This window comes from Oncorhynchus masou, unplaced genomic scaffold, assembly GCF_036934945.1.
Source record: "Oncorhynchus masou masou isolate Uvic2021 unplaced genomic scaffold, UVic_Omas_1.1 unplaced_scaffold_942, whole genome shotgun sequence".
Classification (NCBI taxonomy): Eukaryota; Metazoa; Chordata; class Actinopteri; order Salmoniformes; family Salmonidae; genus Oncorhynchus; species Oncorhynchus masou.
Window position 1 is genome coordinate 27501 of NW_027015912.1, and position 22500 is coordinate 50000.

The window sequence follows — 22500 nt, forward strand, 5'->3', positions numbered from 1 at the left end:
CAGGTACTGGGTCAGCTATACCCTACAGGTACTGGGTCAGATATACCCTACAGGTACTGGGTCAGTTATACCCTACAGGTACTGGGTCAGTTATACCCTACAGGTACTGGGTCAGCTATAACCTACAGGTACTGGGTCAGATATGCCCTACAGGTACTGGGTCAGATATGCCCTACAGGTACTGGGTCAGATATGCCCTACAGGTACTGGGTCAGCTATACCCTACAGGTACTGGGTCAGATATACCCTACAGGTACTGGGTCAGATATACCCTACAGGTACTGGGTCAGCAAACCCTACGGGTACTGGGTCAGCTATACCCTACAGGTACTGGGTCAGATACAGGTACTGGGTCAGGTATACCCTACAGGTACTGGGTCAGCTATACCCTACAGGTACTGGGTCAGCTATACCCTACAGGTACTGGGTCAGATATACCCTACGGGTACTGGGTCAGTTATACCCTACAGGTACTGGGTCAGATACAGGTACTGGGTCAGCTATACCCTACAGGTACTGGGTCAGATATACCCTACAGGTACTGGGTCAGATACTGGTACTGGGTCAGTTATACCCTACGGGTACTTTGTCAGCTATAGTATTGTGTCTCGGGGAGGGACTTTGGTAGAATGTACCAGATCTCTTTGTGCTCTTGACAACTCCATTGCTCATTTCCAAGCCAAACATGTTTGCAGTGACAAGGATTTTGGCATTACAGCACAAACCGACTCAGTCAGGCCAGAGGTCTGAGGTGGCATAGGCTAGTCTTACCAACTGCAGAAACAGACTGACTACAACCTCACAGCACAGTTCACTGACTACAACCTCACAGCACAGTTCACTGACTACAACCTCACAGCACAGTTCACTGACTACAACCTCTCAGCATAGTTCACTGACTACAACCTCTCAGCACAGTTCACTGACTACAACCTCACAGCACAGTTCACTGACTACAACCTCACAGCACAGTTCACTGACTACAACCTCACAGCACAGTTCACTGACTACAACCTCACAGCACAGTTCACTGACTACAACCTCACAGCACAGTTCACTGACTACAACCTCACAGCACAGTTCACTGACTACAACCTCTCAGCACAGTTCACTGACTACAACCTCATAGCACAGTTCACTGACTACAACCTCACCGCACAGTTCACTGACTACAACCTCACAGCACAGTTCACTGACTACAACCTCACAGCACAGTTCACTGACTACTGACTACAACCTCACAGCACAGTTCACTGACTACAACCTCACAGCACAGTTCACTGACTACAACCTCACAGCACAGTTCACTGACTACAACCTCACAGCACAGTTCACTGACTACAACCTCACAGCACAGTTCACTGACTACTGACTACAACCTCACAGCACAGTTCACTGACTACAACCTCACAGCACAGTTCACTGACTACAACCTCAGGAGTAGTTTGATAAAACAACACTGACAACACAGTGTATCTATCAGGTGTCCAGGGTTCATAGAGTCTAATATGAAGAGAGGAAGAGGAAGAGAGATACTTCTGCCTCTTCAGGGTTTTAGGCTGGGTATCTGTAAAGAAATTTCTGACAGCTGCTGATGTGAAAAGGGCCTCATGAAATACATTTATATTTTTGTATTATTACCCCCAATTACATGACATCCAATTGATAGTTACAGTCCCATCGCTGTAACCCTGGGACGGAGAGGCGAAGGTCGAGGAACACGACCCTGCCAAGCCGCACTGCTTCTTGACTCACTGCCTGCTTAACCCGGAAGCCAGCCGCACCAACGTTCCGTAGGAAACACCGTACACCTGGCGACCGTGTCAGCGTGCACTGCGCCCGGCCCACCACAGGAGTCGCTGGTGGGCGATGGGACAAGGACATCCCGGCCAGCCAAACCGGACATCCCGGCCAGCTAACCCCGGACAACGCTAGGTCAATTGTGCGTTGCCTCATGGGTCTCCCAGTCGCAGCTGGCTGCGGCACAGCCCAGGATCGAACCCGGATCTGTAGTGACGCCTCAAGCACTGCGATGCAGTGCCTTAGACCGCTGCACCACTCGGGAGGTTCCCTTATAAAATACATTTGATTGATTGATAATATGTGAGAAGAAAGTAGGCAATATTTGACGGTCAGTGCGTACCCTGTCCAGTCTGGCATCGTCGCCCGCTCTCGAAGGAGAAGAGGTTGGAGTCGTAACCGTAGCGACGCAGACAGAGGTAAGGCCACTTGACGGTGTCACGTTTCCTGGTGTGGAGGATAAGCTCCTCCTCTGTCAGCTCCATCAAGCCTGAGCCCAACTCGTTACCATCGTCATCCACATTTATCACCTGGGGGAGGGGGGAGAGAGAGAGAGAGAGAGAGAGAGAGAGAGACACAGACAGACAAACAGACAGACAGACAGACAGACAGACAGACAGACAGACAGACAGACAGACAGACAGAGAAAGAGAGAGAGAGAGAGAGAGAGAGAGAGAGAGACAGAGAGAGAGAGAGAGAGAGAGAGAGAGACACAGACAGACAGACAGACAGACAGACAGACAGAGAAAGAGAGAGAGAGAGAGAGAGAGAGAGAGAGAGACACAGACAGACAGACAGACAGACAGACAGACAGAGAAAGAGAGAGAGAGAGAGAGAGAGAGAGAGAGAGAGAGAGAGAGAGAGAGAGAGAGAGAGAGAGAGAGAGAGAGAGAGAGAGAGAGAGAGGGAAAGAGAGAGAGAGAGAGAGAGAGAGAGAGAGAGAGAGAGAGAGAGAGAGAGAGAGAGAGAGAGAGAGAGAGAGAGAGAGAGAGAGAGAGAGAGAGGGAACGGATGAGAAAACCGTCAGTGAAACGAGTCTGTGATAAACAATGAGAAAATCTCGGTCTCAATTTGGGATGGATGTGACAAGACACTTCAACGTCATATTACACTTTGTGAAGAAAGACCCTGAAGTATCCATCCATGTGATCTCTAATGAATGTTTTACTAACAGGGTCACAGAATGACCCGATTCAATGGTTTATCAGAATTACTACTGTAGCTTCTTCTAACAGTTGACCCTCTATATAGTCTGAGTCCGTGGGGAACACTCCACACAGCCCTGTACCGTACAGTGTTAGCAGTAGCACTAGCATCAGGTCTACAGCATGTGTTAGCCGTAGCACTAGCATCAGGTCTACAGCACAGTGTTAGCAGTAGCACTAGCATCAGGTCTACAGGACAGTGTTAGCAGTAGCACTAGCATCAGGTCTACAGCACAGTGTTAGCAGTAGCACTAGCATCAGGTCTACAGCACAGTGTTAGCAGTAGCACTAGCATCAGGTCTACAGGACAGTGTTAGCAGTGGCACTAGCATCAGGTCTGCAGCACAGTGTTAGCCGTAGCACTAGCATCAGGTCTACAGCACAGTATTAGCAGTAGCACTAGCATCAGGTCTACAGCACAGTGTTAGCAGTAGCACTAGCATCAGGTCTACAGCACAGTGTTAGCCGTAGCACTAGCATCAGGTCTACAGCACAGTGTTAGCAGTAGCACTAGCATCAGGTCTACAGCACAGTGTTAGCAGTAGCACTAGCATCAGGTCTACAGCACAGTGTTAGCAGTAGCACTAGCATCAGGTCTACAGCTCAGTAGACAAAAGCAGCTATGTCGCAGGCAAAGGGCCAGAGTCAGGCTGACTGGTTAATGATTTGACATGTCAGAAACAACCAGACCAGTCATCCGTTGCTATATTACTGGTATCACATGATCCAACCTAGCTGGCCATTAAAGCCAAGCCGTGTCTGGTCTGACTAACACAGTACAGTACCTGTCTGTACACATACTATACTGCAGACAGTCTGTCTGTCCTTGTAGAAGCCCTGGTTAGAACACTACTACTACATACCCTGAGGTAGAAATGATCCTTTACCACAGGGAGGACAGGGGGGGGACAGAGAGGGGGGGCAGAGAGAGGGAGGGAGGGACAGAGAGGGGGAGGACAGAGAGAGAGGGAGGGAGGGACAGAGAGGGAGGGGGGACAGAGAGGGGGAGACGGAGGGAGGGAGGGACAGAGAGGGGGGGCAGAGAGGGAGGAGGGAGGGACAGAGAGGGGGGGGGGCAGAGAGAGGGAGGGAGGGACAGAGGAGGGAGGACAGAGAGAGAGGGAGGGAGGGACAGAGAGGGAGGGGGGACAGAGAGGGGGAGACGGAGGGAGGGAGGGACAGAGAGGGGGGGCAGAGAGGGAGGAGGGAGGGACAGAGAGGGGGGGCAGAGAGAGAGGGAGGGAGGGAGGGACAGAGAGGGAGGGGGGACAGAGAGGGGGGGGACGGAGAGAGGGAGGGACAGAGAGGGAGGGAGGGAGGGACAAGAAAACAAAGAATGTAATAGAGTGTATGCATGCTAGTCTTAGGTTGAAACTTGGCAGTTGGTACTTATCCACAGACAGACAGACAGACAGACAGACAGACAGACAGACAGACAGACAGACAGACAGACAGACAGACAGAGAGAACGGCTATGTGCTCACTGCCCACAAAATTATGTGGAAACTGAGCTGCACTTCCTAACCTCCTGCCAAATGTATGACCATATTAGAGGTACATATTTCCCTCAGATTACACAGATCCACAAAGAATTTGAAAACAAACACAATTTTTATAAACTCCCATATCTACTGGGTGAAATACCACAGTGTGACATCACAGCAGCAAGATTTGTGACCTGTTGCCACAAGAAAAGGTCAACCAGTGAAGAACAAACAACATTGTAAATACAACCTATATTTATGTTTATTTATTTTCCCTTTTGTTCTTTAACAGAGGGGGGAGGAGGCAGGGGGAGGGAGAGGGCAGAGGGAGGGAGGAGGCAGAGGGAGGGAGAGGGCAGAGGGAGGGAGGAGGCAGAGGGAGGGAGGAGGCAGAGGGAGGGAGGAGGCAGAGGGAGGGAGGAGGCAGAGGGAGGGAGGAGGCAGGGGGAGGGAGGGGGCAGGGGGAGGGAGAGGGCAGAGGGAGGGAGGAGGCAGAGGGAGGGAGGAGGCAGGGGGAGGGAGAGGGCAGAGGGAGGGAGGAGGCAGAGGGAGGGAGGAGGCAGAGACAGAGAGGAAAAAGAGAAGGGGACCCACCTTGAATTTGCTCTGATGCTTATCAGCGAAGTCTTTGTCAGGACAGCTACAGTAGCTACCCATGTCTCGTTCAGAACACCATCTGACCTCTACAGGACAGAGGAGAGACAACACAGACATTATCCCTCAGACTGGAACGGCGACCTGGACAAGCTGACACTGTGAGGATCCCTGGAAACTTTACCATCACGTGTCTGCATTTCAGATCAAACAGGTATCAAGACAAATTAACAGCATGGTACTTGCAACTCCAGGGTTGTGGGTTCGATTCCCATGGGGGACCAGTACGGCGAAAAGTAGGATAATGTATGAACTCACTACTGTAAGTAAATGACTTTTTTTTTTTTTTTTTTTTACACATTTGCCTTAGGATGATGCTGTACTTCCCCAAAACGGCCAGCAGGGGGCAGGCTGTAATAACACCACCACACTAACTCCCTTATATCCTATATCTAACCACTACTAGTCTATCTCTAGTGCCCTATATCAAACCACTACTAGTCTGTCTCTATTCCCCTATATCTAACCACTACTAGTCTGTCTCTAGTGACCTATATCTAACCACTACTAGTCTGTCTCTAGTCCCCTATATCTAACCACTACTAGTCTCTCTAGTCCCCTATATCTAACCACTACTAGTCTCTCTAGTCCCCTATATCTAACCACTACTAGTCTATCTCTAGTCCCCTATATCTAACCACTACTAGTCTGTCTCTATTCCCCTATATCTAACCACTTCTAGTCTGTCTCTATTCCCCTATATCTAACCACTACTAGTCTGTCTCTATTCCCCTATATCTAACCACTACTAGTCTGTCTCTATTCCCCTATATCTAACCACTACTAGTCTATCTCTAGTCCCCTATATCTAACCACTACTCGTCTCTCTAGTGCCCTATATCAAACCACTACTAGTCTCTCTAGTGCCCTATATCTAACCACTACTAGTCTGTCTCTAGTGCCCTATATCTAACCACTACTAGTCTGTCTCTATTCCCCTATATCTAACCACTACTAGTCTATCTATAGTGCCCCATATCAAACCACTACTAGTCTATCTATAGTCCCCTATATCTAACCACTACTAGTCTGTCTCTAGTGACCTATATCAAACCACTACTAGTCTATCTCTAGTCCCCTATATCTAACCACTACTAGTCTCTCTAGTCCCCTATATCTAACCACTACTAGTCTCTCTAGTGCCCTATATCTAACCACTACTAGTCTATCTATAGTCCCCTATATCTAACCACTACTAGTCTGTCTCTAGTGACCTATATCTAACCACTACTAGTCTGTCTCTAGTGACCTATATCTAACCACTACTAGTCTATCTCTAGTCCCCTATATCTAACCACTACTAGTCTCTCTAGTGCCCTATATCTAACCACTACTAGTCTATCTATCTATAGTCCCCTATATCTAACCACTACTAGTCTGTCTCTAGTGCCCTATATCTAACCACTACTAGTCTCTCTAGTGCCCTATATCTAACCACTACTAGTCTCTCTAGTGCCCTATATCTAACCACTACTAGTCTATCTAGTGCCCTATATCTAACCACTACTAGTCTATCTCTAGTCCCCTATATCTAACCACTACTAGTCTGTCTCTAGTGCCCTATATCTAACCACTACTAGTCTCTCTAGTGCCCTATATCTAACCACTACTAGTCTCTCTAGTGCCCTATATCTAACCACTACTAGTCTATCTCTAGTCCCCTATATCCAGTCCCAGCTAGTTGCTGACATTGACATATAGCACACAGGCCTAACCTATATCCAGTATCCATCAATGTTCCAGGTGCCCTCCTCAGCACTGGGTCCTGAGTCACACCTTCTCACCATGGCCTGTCCTCATCATGGTCTCCTCACATCAGCCTGCAGAGGAGAGAGAGACAGAGATTCAATATGGATGCTTTGTCATTCAAATGCACTCCAACACACTACAGATGACAGTACATTAGAGAGGACTCCAACACACTACAGATGACAGTCCAGTAGAGAGGACTCCAACACACTATAGATGACAGTACATTAGTAGAGAGGACTCCAACACACTACAGATGACAGTACATTAGAGAGGACTCCAACACACTATAGATGACAGTACATTAGTAGAGAGGACTCCAACACACTACAGATGACAGTACATTAGTAGAGAGGACTCCAACACACTACAGATGACACTACATTAGTGATGACTACAACACACCACAGATGACAGTACATTAGTGATGACTACAACACACCACAGATGACAGTACATTAGTGATGACTACAACACACCACAGATGACAGTACATTAGTAGTGATGACTACAACACACTACAGATGACAGTACATTAGTAGAGAGGACTCCAACACACTACAGATGACACTACATTAGAGAGGACTCCAACACACTACAGATGACACTACATTAGAGAGGACTACAACACACTACAGATGACAGTACATTAGTAGAGATGACTCCAACACACTACAGATGACAGTCCAGTAGAGAGGACTCCAACACACTACAGATGACAGTACATTAGAGAGGACTCCAACACACTACAGATGACAGTCCATTAGTAGAGAGGACTCCAACACACTACAGATGACAGTAAATTAGTAGAGAGGACTCCAACACACTACAGATGACAGTACATTAGTAGAGAGGACTCCAACACACTACAGATGACACTACATTAGAGAGGACTCCAACACACTACAGATGACACTACATTAGAGAGGACTCCAACACACTATAGATGACAGTACATTAGTAGAGATGACTCCAACACACTACAGATGACAGTACATTAGTAGAGGACTCCAACACACTACAGATGACAGTACATTAGTAGAGATGACAACAACACACTACAGATGACAGTCCAGTAGAGAGGACTCCAACACACTACAGATGACAGTACATTAGTAGAGAGGACTCCAACACACTACAGATGACACTACATTAGAGAGGACTCCAACACACTACAGATGACAGTACATTAGTAGAGATGACAACAACACACTACAGATGACAGTCCAGTAGAGAGGACTCCAACACACTACAGATGACAGTACATTAGAGAGGACTCCAACACACTATAGATGACAGTACATTAGTAGAGAGAACTCCAACACACTACAGATGACAGTACATTAGTAGAGAGGACTCCAACACACTACAGATGACAGTACATTAGAGAGGACTCCAACACACTACAGATGACAGTGCATTAGTAGAGATGACTCCAACACACTACAGATGACAGTACATTAGTAGAGAGGACTCCAACACACTACAGATGACAGTACATTAGCAGAGAGAACTCCAACACACTACAGATGACAGTACATTAGTAGAGATGACTCCAACACACTACAGATGACAGTCCAGTAGAGAGGACTCCAACACACTACAGATGACAGTACATTAGTAGAGAGGACTCCAACACACTACAGATGACAGTACATTAGTAGAGATGACTCCAACACACTACAGATGACAGTCCAGTAGAGAGGACTACAACACACTACAGATGACAGTACATTCGTAGAGAGGACTCCAACACACTATAGATGACAGTACATTAGTAGAGAGGACTCCAACACACTACAGATGACAGTACATGAGAGAGGACTCCAACACACTTCAGATCAGGCTGAGAGTAGTGAGTAAAGCATGGATGCTGCAATTACTACATTGCTTTACAAAACAGACAGAGAGAGAGAGACAGAGACAGAGACAGAGACAGAGAGGGAGAAAGAGACAGAGAGAGGGAGAGGTAGAGAGACAGAGGGAGAGACAGAGTGAGAGACAGAGGGAGAGACAAACACAGAGAGAGACAGAGAGGGAGGGACAGAGAGACAGAGAGGGAGGGACAGAGACAGAGAGGGAGAGAGAGGGAGGGACAGAAACAGAGACCGAGAGAGAGAGAAAGACAGAGAGATGAAGTCACCTCACAGAACCCTGCTCGGTCTTGACACTGAGCTCCATGCCGGGTAACAGAGAAGACGAGATGACAGTGAAGAGGAGGTGTGCTGCAGGTGAGAAGAGGAGGGTGGGGCAATACAAATCAAAACATATAGAGTCTGTGTTGACGATGGGGGCTGACTGACTGGCTGGCTGATACCTGAGCGACGGTAGAGAGTATTAACCAGATAAATGGGGCGTCAAGATTCTGTGTGTGTGTGTGTGTGTGTGTGTGTGTACAAGCAGCCGTGTGTGTGTGTGTGTGTGTATACGTGTGTGTATGCGTGCGTGCATATACGTATCTGTGTGTGTGTTTGTACAAGCAGCCGTGTGTGTGTGTGTGTGTGTGTGTGTGTGTGTGTGTGTGTGTGTGTGTGTGTGTGTGTGTGTGTGTGTGTGTGCGCGCTCCAGGCTATATCTGCCTACTCAATCTTTCATAAAACAAAAAAGAATTTGCCAAGGCGGCCATTGTGTCTTCCTTCAGCACTCTGAGGCAGACGTACAGAGAACCTCTAGCTCCATATTAGAACCTACGTACAGAGAACCTCTAGCTCCATATTAGAACCTACGTACAGAGAACCTCTAGCTTCATATTAGAACCTACGTACAGAGAACCTCTAGCTCCATATTAGAACCTACGTACAGAGAACCTCTAGCTCCATATTAGAACCTACGCACAGAGAACCTCTAGCTCCATATTAGAACCTACGTACAGAGAACCTCTAGCTCCATATTAGAACCTACGTACCGAGAACCCCTAGCTCCATATTAGAACCTACGTACAGAGAACCACTAGCTCCATATTAGAACCTACGTACAGAGAACCTCTAGCTCCATATTAGAACCTACGTACAGAGAAACTCTAGCTCCATATTAGAACCTACGTACAGAGAACCTCTAGCTCCATATTAGAACCTACGTACAGAGAACCACTAGCTCCATATTAGAACCTACGTACAGAGAACCTCTAGCTCCATATTAGAACCTACGTACAGAGAACCTCTAGCTCCATATTAGAACCTACGTACAGAGAACCTCTAGCTCCATATTAGAACCTACGTACAGAGAACCACTAGCTCCATATTAGAACCTACATACAGAGAACCTCTAGCTCCATATTAGAACCTACGTACAGAGAACCTCTAGCTCCATATTAGAACCTACGTACAGAGAACCTCTAGCTCCATATTAGAACCTACGTACAGAGAACCACTAGCTCCATATTAGAACCTACGTACAGAGAACCTCTAGCTCCATATTAGAACCTACGTACAGAGAACCTATAGCTCCATATTAGAACCTACACACGGAGAACCACTAGCTCCATATTAGAACCTACGTACAGAGAACCTCTAGCTCCATATTAGAACCTACGTACAGAGAACCTATAGCTCCATATTAGAACCTACACACGGAGAACCACTAGCTCCATATTAGAACCTACGTACAGAGAACCTCTAGCTCCATATTAGAACCTACGTGCAGAGAACCTCTAGCTCCATATTAGAACCTACACACAGAGAACCTCTAGCTCCATATTAGAACCTACGTACAGAGAACCTCTAGCTCCATATTAGAACCTAAGTACAGAGAACCTCTAGCTCCATATTAGAACCTACGTACAGAGAACCTCTAGCTCCATATTAGAACCTACGTACAGAGAACCTCTAGCTCCATATTAGAACCTACACACAGAGAACCTCTAGCTCCATATTAGATCCTACACACAGAGAACCACTAGCTCCATATTAGAACCTACGTACAGAGAACCTCTAGCTCCATATTAGAACCTACGTACAGAGAACCTCTAGCTCCATATTAGAACCTACACACAGAGAACCTCTAGCTCCATATTAGAACCTACGTACAGAGAACCTCTAGCTCCATATTAGAACCTACACACAGAGAACCTCTAGCTCCATATTAGAACCTACACACAGAGAACCACTAGCTCCATATTAGAACCTACGTACAGAGAACCTCTAGCTCCATATTAGAACCTACGTACAGAGAACCTCTAGCTCCATATTAGAACCTACGTACAGAGAACCACTAGCTCCATATTAGAACCTACGTACAGAGAACCTCTAGCTCCATATTAGAACCTACGTACAGAGAACCACTAGCTCCATATTAGAACCTACGTACAGAGAACCACTAGCTCCATATTAGAACCTACATACAGAGAACCTCTAGCTCCATATTAGAACCTACGTACAGAGAACCTCTAGCTCCATATTAGAACCTACGTACAGAGAACCACTAGCTCCATATTAGAACCTACGTACAGAGAACCTCTAGCTCCATATTAGAACCTACGTACAGAGAACCACTAGCTCCATATTAGAACCTACGTACAGAGAACCACTAGCTCCATATTAGAACCTACATACAGAGAACCACTAGCTCCATATTAGAACCTACACACAGAGAACCACTAGCTCCATATTAGAACCTACGTACAGAGAACCTCTAGCTCCATATTAGAACCTATGTACAGAGAACCACTAGCTCCATATTAGAACCTACGTACAGAGAACCACTAGCTCCATATCAGAACCTACGTACAGAGAACCACTAGCTCCATATTAGAACCTACACACAGAGAACCTCTAGCTCCATATTAGAACCTACGTACAGAGAACCTCTAGCTCCATATTAGAACCTACGCACAGAGAACCACTAGCCTCATATTAGAACCTACGCAGAGAGAATCTTTAGCTCCATATTAGAACCTACACACAGAGAACCACTAGCTCCATATTAGAACATACACACAGAGAACCACTAGCTCCATATTAGAACCTACGCACAGAGAACCTCTAGCTCCATATTAGAACCTACACACAGAGAACCTTTAGCTCCATATTAGAACCTACACACGGAGAACCACTAGCTCCATATTAGAACCTACGCACAGAGAACCACTAGCTCCATATTAGAACCTACGCACAGAGAACCACTAGCTCCATATTAGAACCTACACACAGAGAACCACTAGCTCCATATTAGAACCTACACACAGAGAACCACTAGCTCCATATTAGAACCTACGCACAGAGAACCTCTAGCTCCATATTAGAACCTACACACAGAGAACCACTAACTCCATATTAGAACCTACGCACAGAGAACCTTTAGCTCCATATTAGAACCTACATACAGAGAACCACTAGCTCCATATTAGAACCTACACACGCAACCACTAGCTCCATATTAGAACCTACATTTGAAACGAACCTACTTTCAGAAATAGGTTGTAGAGGCAGTCTCTCTGCTGACAGAAAGGCCTTGGACACATTAGGGATTGATAACACACACACACCACACACACACCACACACACACACACACACACACACACACACACACACACACATACACACACACACACACACACACACAAATATAATTCCACACAACCCAACAATGGACAGTTAAACATCTGTTTATTTGATATGATACAACAAGATGATTTAAGATTTGGAGCTACAGTGATTTACTGGAACACATTGAAATGAGTGACTAGCTACATGACACAACCCAGCTAAGCCCAGCTATCAGGTAACCTGGTTCCCTCAAGGTGTCAGGTTACCCAGACAAAGCAGCTGATCAGGTAACCTGGTTCCCTCAAGGTCTCAGGTTACCCAGACAAAGCAGCCAATCAGGTAACCTGGTTCCCTCAAGGTCTCAGGTTACCCAGACAAAGCAGCTGATCAGGTAACCTGGTTCCATCAAGGTGTCAGGTTACACAGACAAAGCAGCTGATCAGGTAACCTGGTTCCCTCAAGGTGTCAGGTTACCCAGACAAAGCAGTCCAGTTATCAGGTAACCTGGTTCCCTCAAGGTGTCAGGTTACACAGACAAAGCAGCTGATCAGGTAACCTGGTTCCCTCAAGGTGTCAGGTTACCCAGACAAAGCAGTCCAGTTATCAGGTAACCTGGTTCCCTCAAGGTGTCAGGTTACCCAGACAAAGCAGTCCAGTTATCAGGTAACCTGGTTCCATCAAGGTGTCAGGTTACCCAGACAAAGCAGTCCAGTTATCAGGTAACCTGGTTCCCTCAAGGTCTCAGGTTACCCAGACAAAGCAGCCAATCAGGTAACCTGGTTCCCTCAAGGTCTCAGGTTACCCAGACAAAGCAGCTGATCAGGTAACCTGGTTCCATCAAGGTGTCAGGTTACCCAGACAAAGCAGCCAATCAGGTAACCTGGTTCCCTCAAGGTCTCAGGTTACCCAGACAAAGCAGCTGATCAGGTAACCTGGTTCCCTCAAGGTGTCAGGTTACCCAGACAAAGCAGTCCAGTTATCAGGTAACCTGGTTCCCTCAAGGTGTCAGGTTACCCAGACAAAGCAGCTGATCAGGTAACCTGGTTCCCTCAAGGTGTCAGGTTACCCAGACAAAGCAGTCCAGTTATCAGGTAACCTGGTTCCCTCAAGGTGTCAGGTTACCCAGACAAAGCAGCTGATCAGGTAACCTGGTTCCCTCAAGGTGTCAGGTTACCCAGACAAAGCAGTCCAGTTATCAGGTAACCTGGTTCCCTCAAGGTCTCAGGTTACCCAGACAAAGCAGCCAATCAGGTAACCTGGTTCCCTCAAGGTCTCAGGTTACCCAGACAAAGCAGCTGATCAGGTAACCTGGTTCCATCAAGGTGTCAGGTTACACAGACAAAGCAGTCCAGTTATCAGGTAACCTGGTTCCCTCAAGGTCTCAGGTTACCCAGACAAAGCAGCCAGACAGACTATTACCATTTAAAGTCTCACCATCACCGTGACAACAACCAAATACTCTGGGTGGGTGGTTTCCACTACGTAGTAAACAATGAGTGATTATAGAACCAGAGAGTGTTGTCTTAACAGTGTGCGTGTGTGTGCGTGTGTGTGTGTGTGTGTGTGTGTGTGTGTGTGTGTGTGTGTGTGTGTGTGTGTGTGTGTGTGTGTGTGTGTGTGTGTGTGTGTGTGTGTGAGAGAGAGAACAGGATAAATGATCAACCGTTTAGAAGGCTTCCTGTAGGCTGACAGAAATGAAAACAAATCCTTCATGAACCTTGACGCCCCCACATGTAGAGGGGGAGGACACCAAATCCACATGTAGAGAGGGAAGACACCAAATCTACATGTAGAGGGGGAGGACACCAAATCTACATGCGCCTGCGTACATGCAGTATCACACACACACACACACACACGCACACACACACACACAGCTCTGTGCCATACCACCAGGCGCTGCCTCCAACCAACAGACTCACCTGACTGGGGGGGAAGTCCTGGCTTCTCTGGCTGGTAGGTGAAATTACCTCTAGACACTAATCCTGGGTCTGTTTAGCATTTTCCCCACTAATGGTTAATGTTAGGATTGGGGGAGGGGGATCTGATCTGATCCTAGACCTGTACCTAGAGAAAAGTTCACACCCTACCCACACTCGCTGGACTCTACCCACACTCGCTGGACTCTACCCACACTCGCTGGACTCTACCCACACTCGCTGGACTCTACCCACACTCGCTGGACTCTACCTACTCACCGGACTCTAGACTAGAGAAACCACATGATGCAACTAGACTAGAGAAACCACATGACGCAAATAGACTAGAGAACTCACTGGACTCCACCCACACTCGCTGGACTCCACCCACACTCGCCGGACTCTACCCACACTCGCCGGACTCTACCCACACTCGCCGGACTCTACCCACACTCGCCGGACTCTACCCACACTCGCCGGACTCTACCCACACTCGCCGGACTCTACCCACACTCGCCGGACTCTACCCACACTCGCCGGACTCTACCCACACTCGCCGGACTCTACCCACACTCGCCGGACTCTACCTACTCGCCGGACTCTACCTACTCGCCGGACTCTACCTACTCGCCGGACTCTACCTACTCGCCGGACTCTACCTACTCGCCGGACTCTACCTACTCGCCGGACTCTACCTACTCGCCGGACTCTACCTACTCGCCGGACTCTACCTAATCTCCGGACTCTACCTACTCTCCGGACTCTACCTACTCACCGGACTCTACCTACTCACCGGACTCTACCTACTCTCCGGACTCTACCTACTCACCGGACTCTACCTACTCACCGGACTCTACCTACTCACCGGACTCTACCTACTCACCGGACTCTACCTACTCACCGGACTCTACCTACATGCACACTGCCGCCACACACACAAGGCTGCTACCGTCTATTATCTATCCTGTTGCCTCGTCACTTTACCCCTATTTAAATGTACATATCAACCTCAATTACCTCATACCCCTGCATTGACTCAGAATTGGTACTTCCTGTATATAGTCATGTTATTACCTGGTACTTCCTGTATATAACCATGTTATTACCTCATACCCCTGCACATTGACTCAGTATTGGTACTTCCTGTATATAACCATGTTATTACCTCATACCCCTGCACATTGACTCAGTACTGGTACTTCCTGTATATAGCCATGTTATTACCTCATACCCCTGCATTGACTCAGTACTGGTACTTCCTGTATATAGCCATGTTATTACCTCATACCCCAACACATCAACTCAGTACTGGTACTTCCTGTATATAGCCATGTTATTACCTCATACCCCTGCATTGACTCAGTACTGGTACTTCCTGTATATAGCCATGTTATTACCTCATACCCCTGCATTGACTCAGTACTGGTACTTCCTGTATATAGCCATGTTATTACCTCATACCCCTGCATTGACTCAGTACTGGTACTTCCTGTACATAACCATGTTATTACCTCATACCCCTGCATTGACTCAGTACTGGTACTTCCTGTATATAACCATGTTATTACCTCATACCCCTGCACATTGAGTCAGTACTGGTACTTCAGGTATATAGTCATGGCCCTGCACATTGACTCAGTACTGGTACTTCCTGTATATAGTCATGCCCCTGCACATTGACTCAGTACTGGTACTTCCTGTACCCTATTTCCTATTTTATCTGTAACGCTGCATTGTTGGAAAAGGACCCGTCAGTAAGCAGTAAGTCACTGTTAGTCTACACCGGTTGTTTAGGAAGCATGTCACTGTTAGTCTACACTGGTTGTTTAGGAAGCATGTCACTGTTAGTCTACACCGGTTGTTTAGGAAGCATGTCACTGTTAGTCTACACCGGTTGTTTAGGAAGCATGTCACTGTTAGTCTACACCGGTTATTCAGGAAGCATGTCACTGTTAGTCTACACCGGTTGTTTAGGAAGCATGTCACTGTTAGTCTACACCGGTTGTTTAGGAAGCATGTCACTGTTAGTCTACACCGGTTGTTTAGGAAGCATGTCACTGTTAGTCTACACCGGTTGTTTAGGAAGCATGTCACTGTTAGTCTACACCGATTGTTTAGGAAGCATGTCACTGTTAGTCTACACCGGTTGTTTAGGAAGCATGTCACTGTTAGTCTACACCGGTTGTTTAGGAAGCATGTCACTGTTAGTCTACACCGGTTGTTTAGGAAGCATGTCACTGTTAGTCTACACCGGTTGTTTAGGAAGCATGTCACTGTTAGTCTACACCGGTTGTTTAGGAAGCATGTCACTGTTAGTCTACACCGGTTGTTTAGGAAGCATGTCACTGTTAGTCTACACCGGTTGTTTAGGAAGCATGTCACTGTTAGTCTACACCGGTTGTTTAGGAAGCATGTCACTGTTAGTCTACACCGGTTGTTTAGGAAGCATGTCACTGTTAGTCTACACCGGTTGTTCAGGAAGCATGTCACTGTTAGTCTACACCCGTTGTTTAGGAAGCATGTCACTGTTAGTCTACACCGGTTGTTTAGGAAGCATGTCACTGTTAGTCTACACCGGTTGTTTAGGAAGCATGTCACTGTTAGTCTACACCGGTTGTTTAGGAAGCATGTCACTGTTCGTCTACACCGGTTGTTTAGGAAGCATGTCACTGTTCGTCTACACCGGTTGTTTAGGAAGCATGTCACTGTTAGTCTACACCGGTTGTTTAGGAAGCATGTCACTGTTAGTCTACACCGGTTGTTTAGGAAGCATGTCACTGTTAGTCTACACCGGTTGTTTAGGAAGCATGTCACTGTTAGTCTACACCGGTTGTTCAGGAAGCATGTCACTGTTAGTCTACACCGGTTGTTTAGGAAGCATGTCACTGTTAGTCTACACCGGTTGTTTAGGAAGCATGTCACTGTTAGTCTACACCGGTTGTTTAGGAAGCATGTCACAGTTAGTCTACACCGGTTGTTTAGGAAGCATGTCACTGTTAGTCTACACCGGTTGTTTAGGAAGCATGTCACTGTTAGTCTACACCGGTTGTTCAGGAAGCATGTCACTGTTAGTCTACACCGGTTGTTTAGGAAGCATGTCACTGTAAGTCTACACCGGTCGTTCAGGAAGCATGTGACAAATAACACTTGCCCACAGTCTCCAAGCTACAGTACATACTTCCATAATGAATGTAGAGAGGCTGGCCATGCTTAGTCCTCTCTCCCTTCCCTCTGTCCCTCCTTAGTCCTCTCTCTGTCCCTCCTTAGTCCTCTCTCTGTCCCTCCTTAGTCCTCTCTCTGTCCCTCCTTAGTCCTCTCTCTGTCCCTCCTTAGTCCTCTCTCTGTCCCTCCTTAGTCCTCTCTGTCCCTCCTTAGTCCTCTCTCTGTCCCTCCTTAGTCCTCTCTCTGTCCCTCCTTAGTCCTCTCTCTGTCCCTCCTTAGTCCTCTCTCTGTCCCTCCTTAGTCCTCTCTCCTTCCCTCTGTCCCTCCTTAGTCCTCTCTCTGTCCCTCCTTAGTCCTCTCTCTGTCCCTCCTTAGTCCTCTCTCCTTCCCTCTGTCCCTCCTTAGTCCTCTCTCTGTCCCTCTGTCCCTCCTTAGTCCTCTCTCTGTCCCTCCTTAGTCCTCTCTCTGTCCCTCCTTAGTCCTCTCTCCTTCCCTCTGTCCCTCCTTAGTCCTCTCTCCTTCCCTCGGTCCCTCCTTAGTCCTCTCTCTGTCCCTCCTTAGTCCTCTCTCCTTCCCTCGGTCCCTCCTTAGTCCTCTCTCTGTCCCTCCTTAGTCCTCTCTCTGTCCCTCCTTAGTCCTCTCTCAGTCCCTCCTTAGTCCTCTCTTCTTCCCTCTGTCTCTCCTTAGTCCTCCCTCAGTCCCTCCTTAGTCCTCTCTCAGTCCCTCCTTAGTCCTCTCTTCTTCCCTCTGTCTCTCCTTAGTCCTCCCTCTGTCCCTCCTTAGTCCTCTCTCAGTCCCTCCTTAGTCCTCTCTCAGTCCCTCCTTAGTCCTCTCTCCTTCCCTCTGTCCCTCCTTAGTCCTCTCTCTGTCCCTCAGTCCTCTCTCCTTCAATTTCCCTCTCTACTTCTCTCTCCCTCTACCCCCCCCTCCTCTCTTTCTCTAGAAAGAGATCAAACATAAACACCATGGTGTCTCTCTGTCTGACATGTGAACCATCTCTGGTCTCTGCTTTTTTTACCCAGCAAGGCAAAGGGCCTGACGGGCAGTGCTTTGTTCTGAGTTCTACTCTCCATGAGCAGAGGGGATGGATGGAGGAGAGAGAACCACACACAGAGACAGAGAGAGAACCACACACAGAGACAGAGAGAGAACCACACACAGAGACAGAACCACACGTAGAGACAGAGAACCACACACAGACACAGAGAGAGAACAACACACAGACAGAGAACCACACACAGACAGAGAGACTGAGAGACAGAGAGAGAACCACACACAGACAGAGAGAGAGAACCACACACAGAGACAGAGAACCACACACAGAGACAAAGAGACCGAGCAACAGAAACAAAGAGAGAACCACACACAGAGACAGAGAGACCAAGAGACAGCGAGAGAACCACACAGAGACAGAGCGACAGAGAGAGAACCACACACAGAGACAGAGCGACAGAGAGAGAACCACACACAGAGACAGAGAGATCGAGAGATAGAGAGAGAACCACACACAGAGATAGAGAGAACCGCACACAAAGAGACAGAGAAATAGAGAGAGAACCGCACACAGAGACAGAGAGAACCGCACACAAAGAGACAGAGAGAGAGAGAGAACCACACAGAGACCGAGAGACAGAGAGGGAACCACACACAGAGACCGAGAGACAGAGAGTGAACCACACACAGAGACCGAGAGAACCACACACAAAGACCGAGAGAACCACACACAGAGACCAAGAGACCGAGAGAGAGCGAAAGACACAGAGAGAGTGTGGACGGTCAGTTCAGCTTGCTGTGTGTGTCTGAAGTTCCCTTGAGGCTGTTTACCCTCAGCTAGACCCCAACCTTATCTGACCGTTCTTTCTCTCTCTCCCTCCCTCTCTCCCTCCCTTCCTCTCTCCCTCCATCTCTCCCCCCGCCGTCTCTCTCAGATGAAGGATCTTCATGGCTGTCACATTCCTTCCTGGCCTATTCTTAGCCGGGGGCCCCTGGACGAGTCACCCTGCCCAGCACACCTACACGTCTTCAGCAGAAAGGCAGGCCGGGATGGCACACAGCCAAGTAGCAACTGAAGGGTAGTGGGGGAGTTAGTGCAAACACCAATATAGGCTACCGTTGAAGAATGTTAGCAACTAACACAACTTCTCAACACCATCGACTACCAGCTCCATTTCTGTGGATAACGGCCAAGAGAATGTGGGAGAAAACATGAGAGTACCAACAGAGAGAGGTGAAGGGGAGGAAGAGGCGGAGCTAGAGAGGACTGTAGCTGTTAGTCTACTGGTAGTGTTCTGCACCCTGTATCGTTATGAACACAATCCCCCTCATTCCAACCCCGTCAAACACACGGAGCATTAGAACGTGGACTAGGCCTCCACAACGCCAGCCTGCCGTTGACTCACTGGAGGGAGAATGACTGCTTAAAACAACTAACAAAAACATTTTCACCCACTCAGCTGACCTTGTGGTAGAGAAGAGAACTGGCAGAGAGAGAGAGAGAGAGAGAGAGAGAGAGAGAGAGAGAGAGAGAGAGAGAGAGAGAGAGAGACAGAGAGAGAGAGAGACAGAGAGAGACAGAGAGAGAGAGAGAGACAGAGAGAGAGAGACAGAGAGAGAGAGAGAGACAGAGAGAGAGAGAGAGACAGAGAGACAGAGAGAGAGAGACAGAGAGAGAGACAGAGAGAGAGAGAGAGAGAGACAGAGAGAGAGAGAGAGAGAGAGAGACAGAGAGAGAGAGAGAGAGAGAGAGAGACAGAGAGAGAGAGAGAGAGAGAGAGAGAGAGAGACAGAGAGAGAGAGAGACAGAGAGAGAGAGAGAGAGAGAGAGAGACAGAGAGAGAGAGAGAGAGAGACAGAGAGAGAGAGAGAGACAGAGAGAGAGAGAGAGAGAGAGAGAGACAGAGAGAGAGAGAGACAGAGAGAGAGAGAGAGAGAGAGAGACAGAGAGAGAGAGAGAGACAGAGAGAGAGAGAGACAGAGAGAGAGAGAGAGATGTAGCAGATAGATTTTGTCTGAGTAAAACATTTTTGTAAAAACAAACAGAGGGGTAGATTATCCCGAGGGCAGAGAAGTGTGTGTGTGTGTGTGTGTGTGTGTGTGTGTGTGTGTGTGTGTGTGTGTGTGTGTGTGTGTGTGTGTAGGTAGTGACTGCTTATGAATATTATTCCTGCCCTTACTGGGGCCCCTTGACACAACTTCACACACACACACACACACACACACACACACACACACACACACACACACACACACACACACACACACACACACACACACACACACACACACACACACACAGGAGCAGGCTTCCTGTCACACACACGTGCTGATTATACACTAACACAATCTAAACCTCTCTGAGTTAGGCCGCCCCATCAGGGAGGTACACAGTGAAAACAAAATGGAGAGTTTCAATCAACATCAGGTCTACTCATTTAAAGGGCATTAGGGATTCATGCCTGCACTCCAAGACTAAAAATAAACATTTGATCCTTTAAAAGGGGCAATCTAGGATTTGAAAAATAACAAGTCAACCCAGCCACTTGCAAACAACTGAGTGATCGGCATTTATACCTTACATTCTTCAAGAAACAACGCCACCTAATATAGAAATAATTTAAATGTTTTTAAAAAATGGATGTACCAAACCCAGATTAACCCTTTAAACAGTAGGTGATGTTTATAATGTCCCATCAGAACAGTGGGAGGTCCAGACATTACAGTGATGTTTATAATGTCTCATCAGAACAGTGGGAGGTCCAGACATTACAGTGATGTTTATAATGTCTCATCAGAACAGTGGGAGGTCCAGACATTACAGTGATGTTTATAATGTCTCATCAGAACAGTGGGAGGTCCAGACATTACAGTGATGTTTATAATGTCTCATCAGAACAGTGGGAGGTCCAGACATTACAGTGATGTTTATAATGTCTCATCAGAACAGTGGGAGGTCCAGACATTACAGTGATGTTTATAATGTCCCATCAGAACAGTGGGAGGTCCAGACATTACAGTGATGTTTATAATGTCTCATCAGAACAGTGGGAGGTCCAGACATTACAGTGATGTTTATAATGTCCCATCAGAACAGTGGGAGGTCCAGACATTACAGTGATGTTTATAATGTCTCATCAGAACAGTGGGAGGCCCAGACATTACAGTGATGTTTATAATGTCCCATCAGAACAGTGGGAGGTCCAGACATTACAGTGATGTTTATAATGTCCCATCAGAACAGTGGGAGGTCCAGACATTACAGTGATGTTTATAATGTCCCATCAGAACAGTGGGAGGTCCAGACATTACAGTGATGTTTATAATGTCCCATCAGAACAGTTGGAGGTCCAGACATTACAGTGATGTTTATAATGTCCCATCAGAACAGTGGGAGGTCCAGACATTACAGTGATGTTTATAATGTCTCATCAGAACAGTGGGAGGTCCAGACATTACAGAGATGTTTATAATGTCCCATCAGAACAGTGGGAGGTCCAGACATTACAGTGATGTTTATAATGTCCCATCAGAACAGTGGGAGGTCCAGACATTACAGTGATGTTTATAATGTCCCATCAGAACAGTTGGAGGTCCAGACATTACAGTGATGTTTATAATGTCCCATCAGAACAGTGGGAGGTCCAGACATTACAGTGATGTTTATAATGTCTCATCAGAACAGTGGGAGGCCCAGACTTGACATTACAGTGATGTTTATAATGTCCCATCAGAACAGTGGGAGGCCCAGACTTGACGTTACAGTGATGTTTATAATGTCCCATCAGAACAGTGGGAGGCCCAGACTTGACGTTACAGTAACAGAACAACATCTACTAGAAAACAAGACACTTGGATCCATTAACAAGGTTAAAAGGAGGTTTAACTACACTAACCTCTGATGCACATATTCACTTCATTATTACTGCAAGGAGGCCAAGGAGACATTACCCTACATTGCAAACACAAAACATGCATCTTGGATGGATGGGTTTGAATTAAAAGGGTCCCTAGCTGGTGGTTGTTATGCACAGTACTTGTTTTTAACT

At 47.2% G+C, this 22500-nt stretch overlaps 1 protein-coding gene across 4 annotated transcripts in view; it reads right to left on the reverse strand.

Moving 5' to 3' along the window:
- Positions 1–22500, reverse strand: part of LOC135538342 (fibroblast growth factor receptor substrate 2-like) — a 78580-nt gene that overhangs the window by 9512 nt on the left and 46568 nt on the right. For 2 of the 4 annotated variants that reach the window (XM_064964262.1, XM_064964263.1), the window contains 3 exons: positions 6859–6963; positions 5084–5172; positions 2144–2330 (listed from right to left, as the gene is read on the reverse strand). In XM_064964262.1, coding sequence (XP_064820334.1) covers positions 2144–2330; positions 5084–5146 — 250 coding nt within the window. In that variant the 5' untranslated portion in view covers positions 5147–5172; positions 6859–6963. Of the gene's footprint in view, positions 1–1641; positions 2331–5083; positions 5173–6858; positions 6964–9035; positions 9118–22500 lie in introns of those variants that run through there. The other 2 variants (XM_064964264.1, XM_064964265.1) reach the window with 2 other exon arrangements.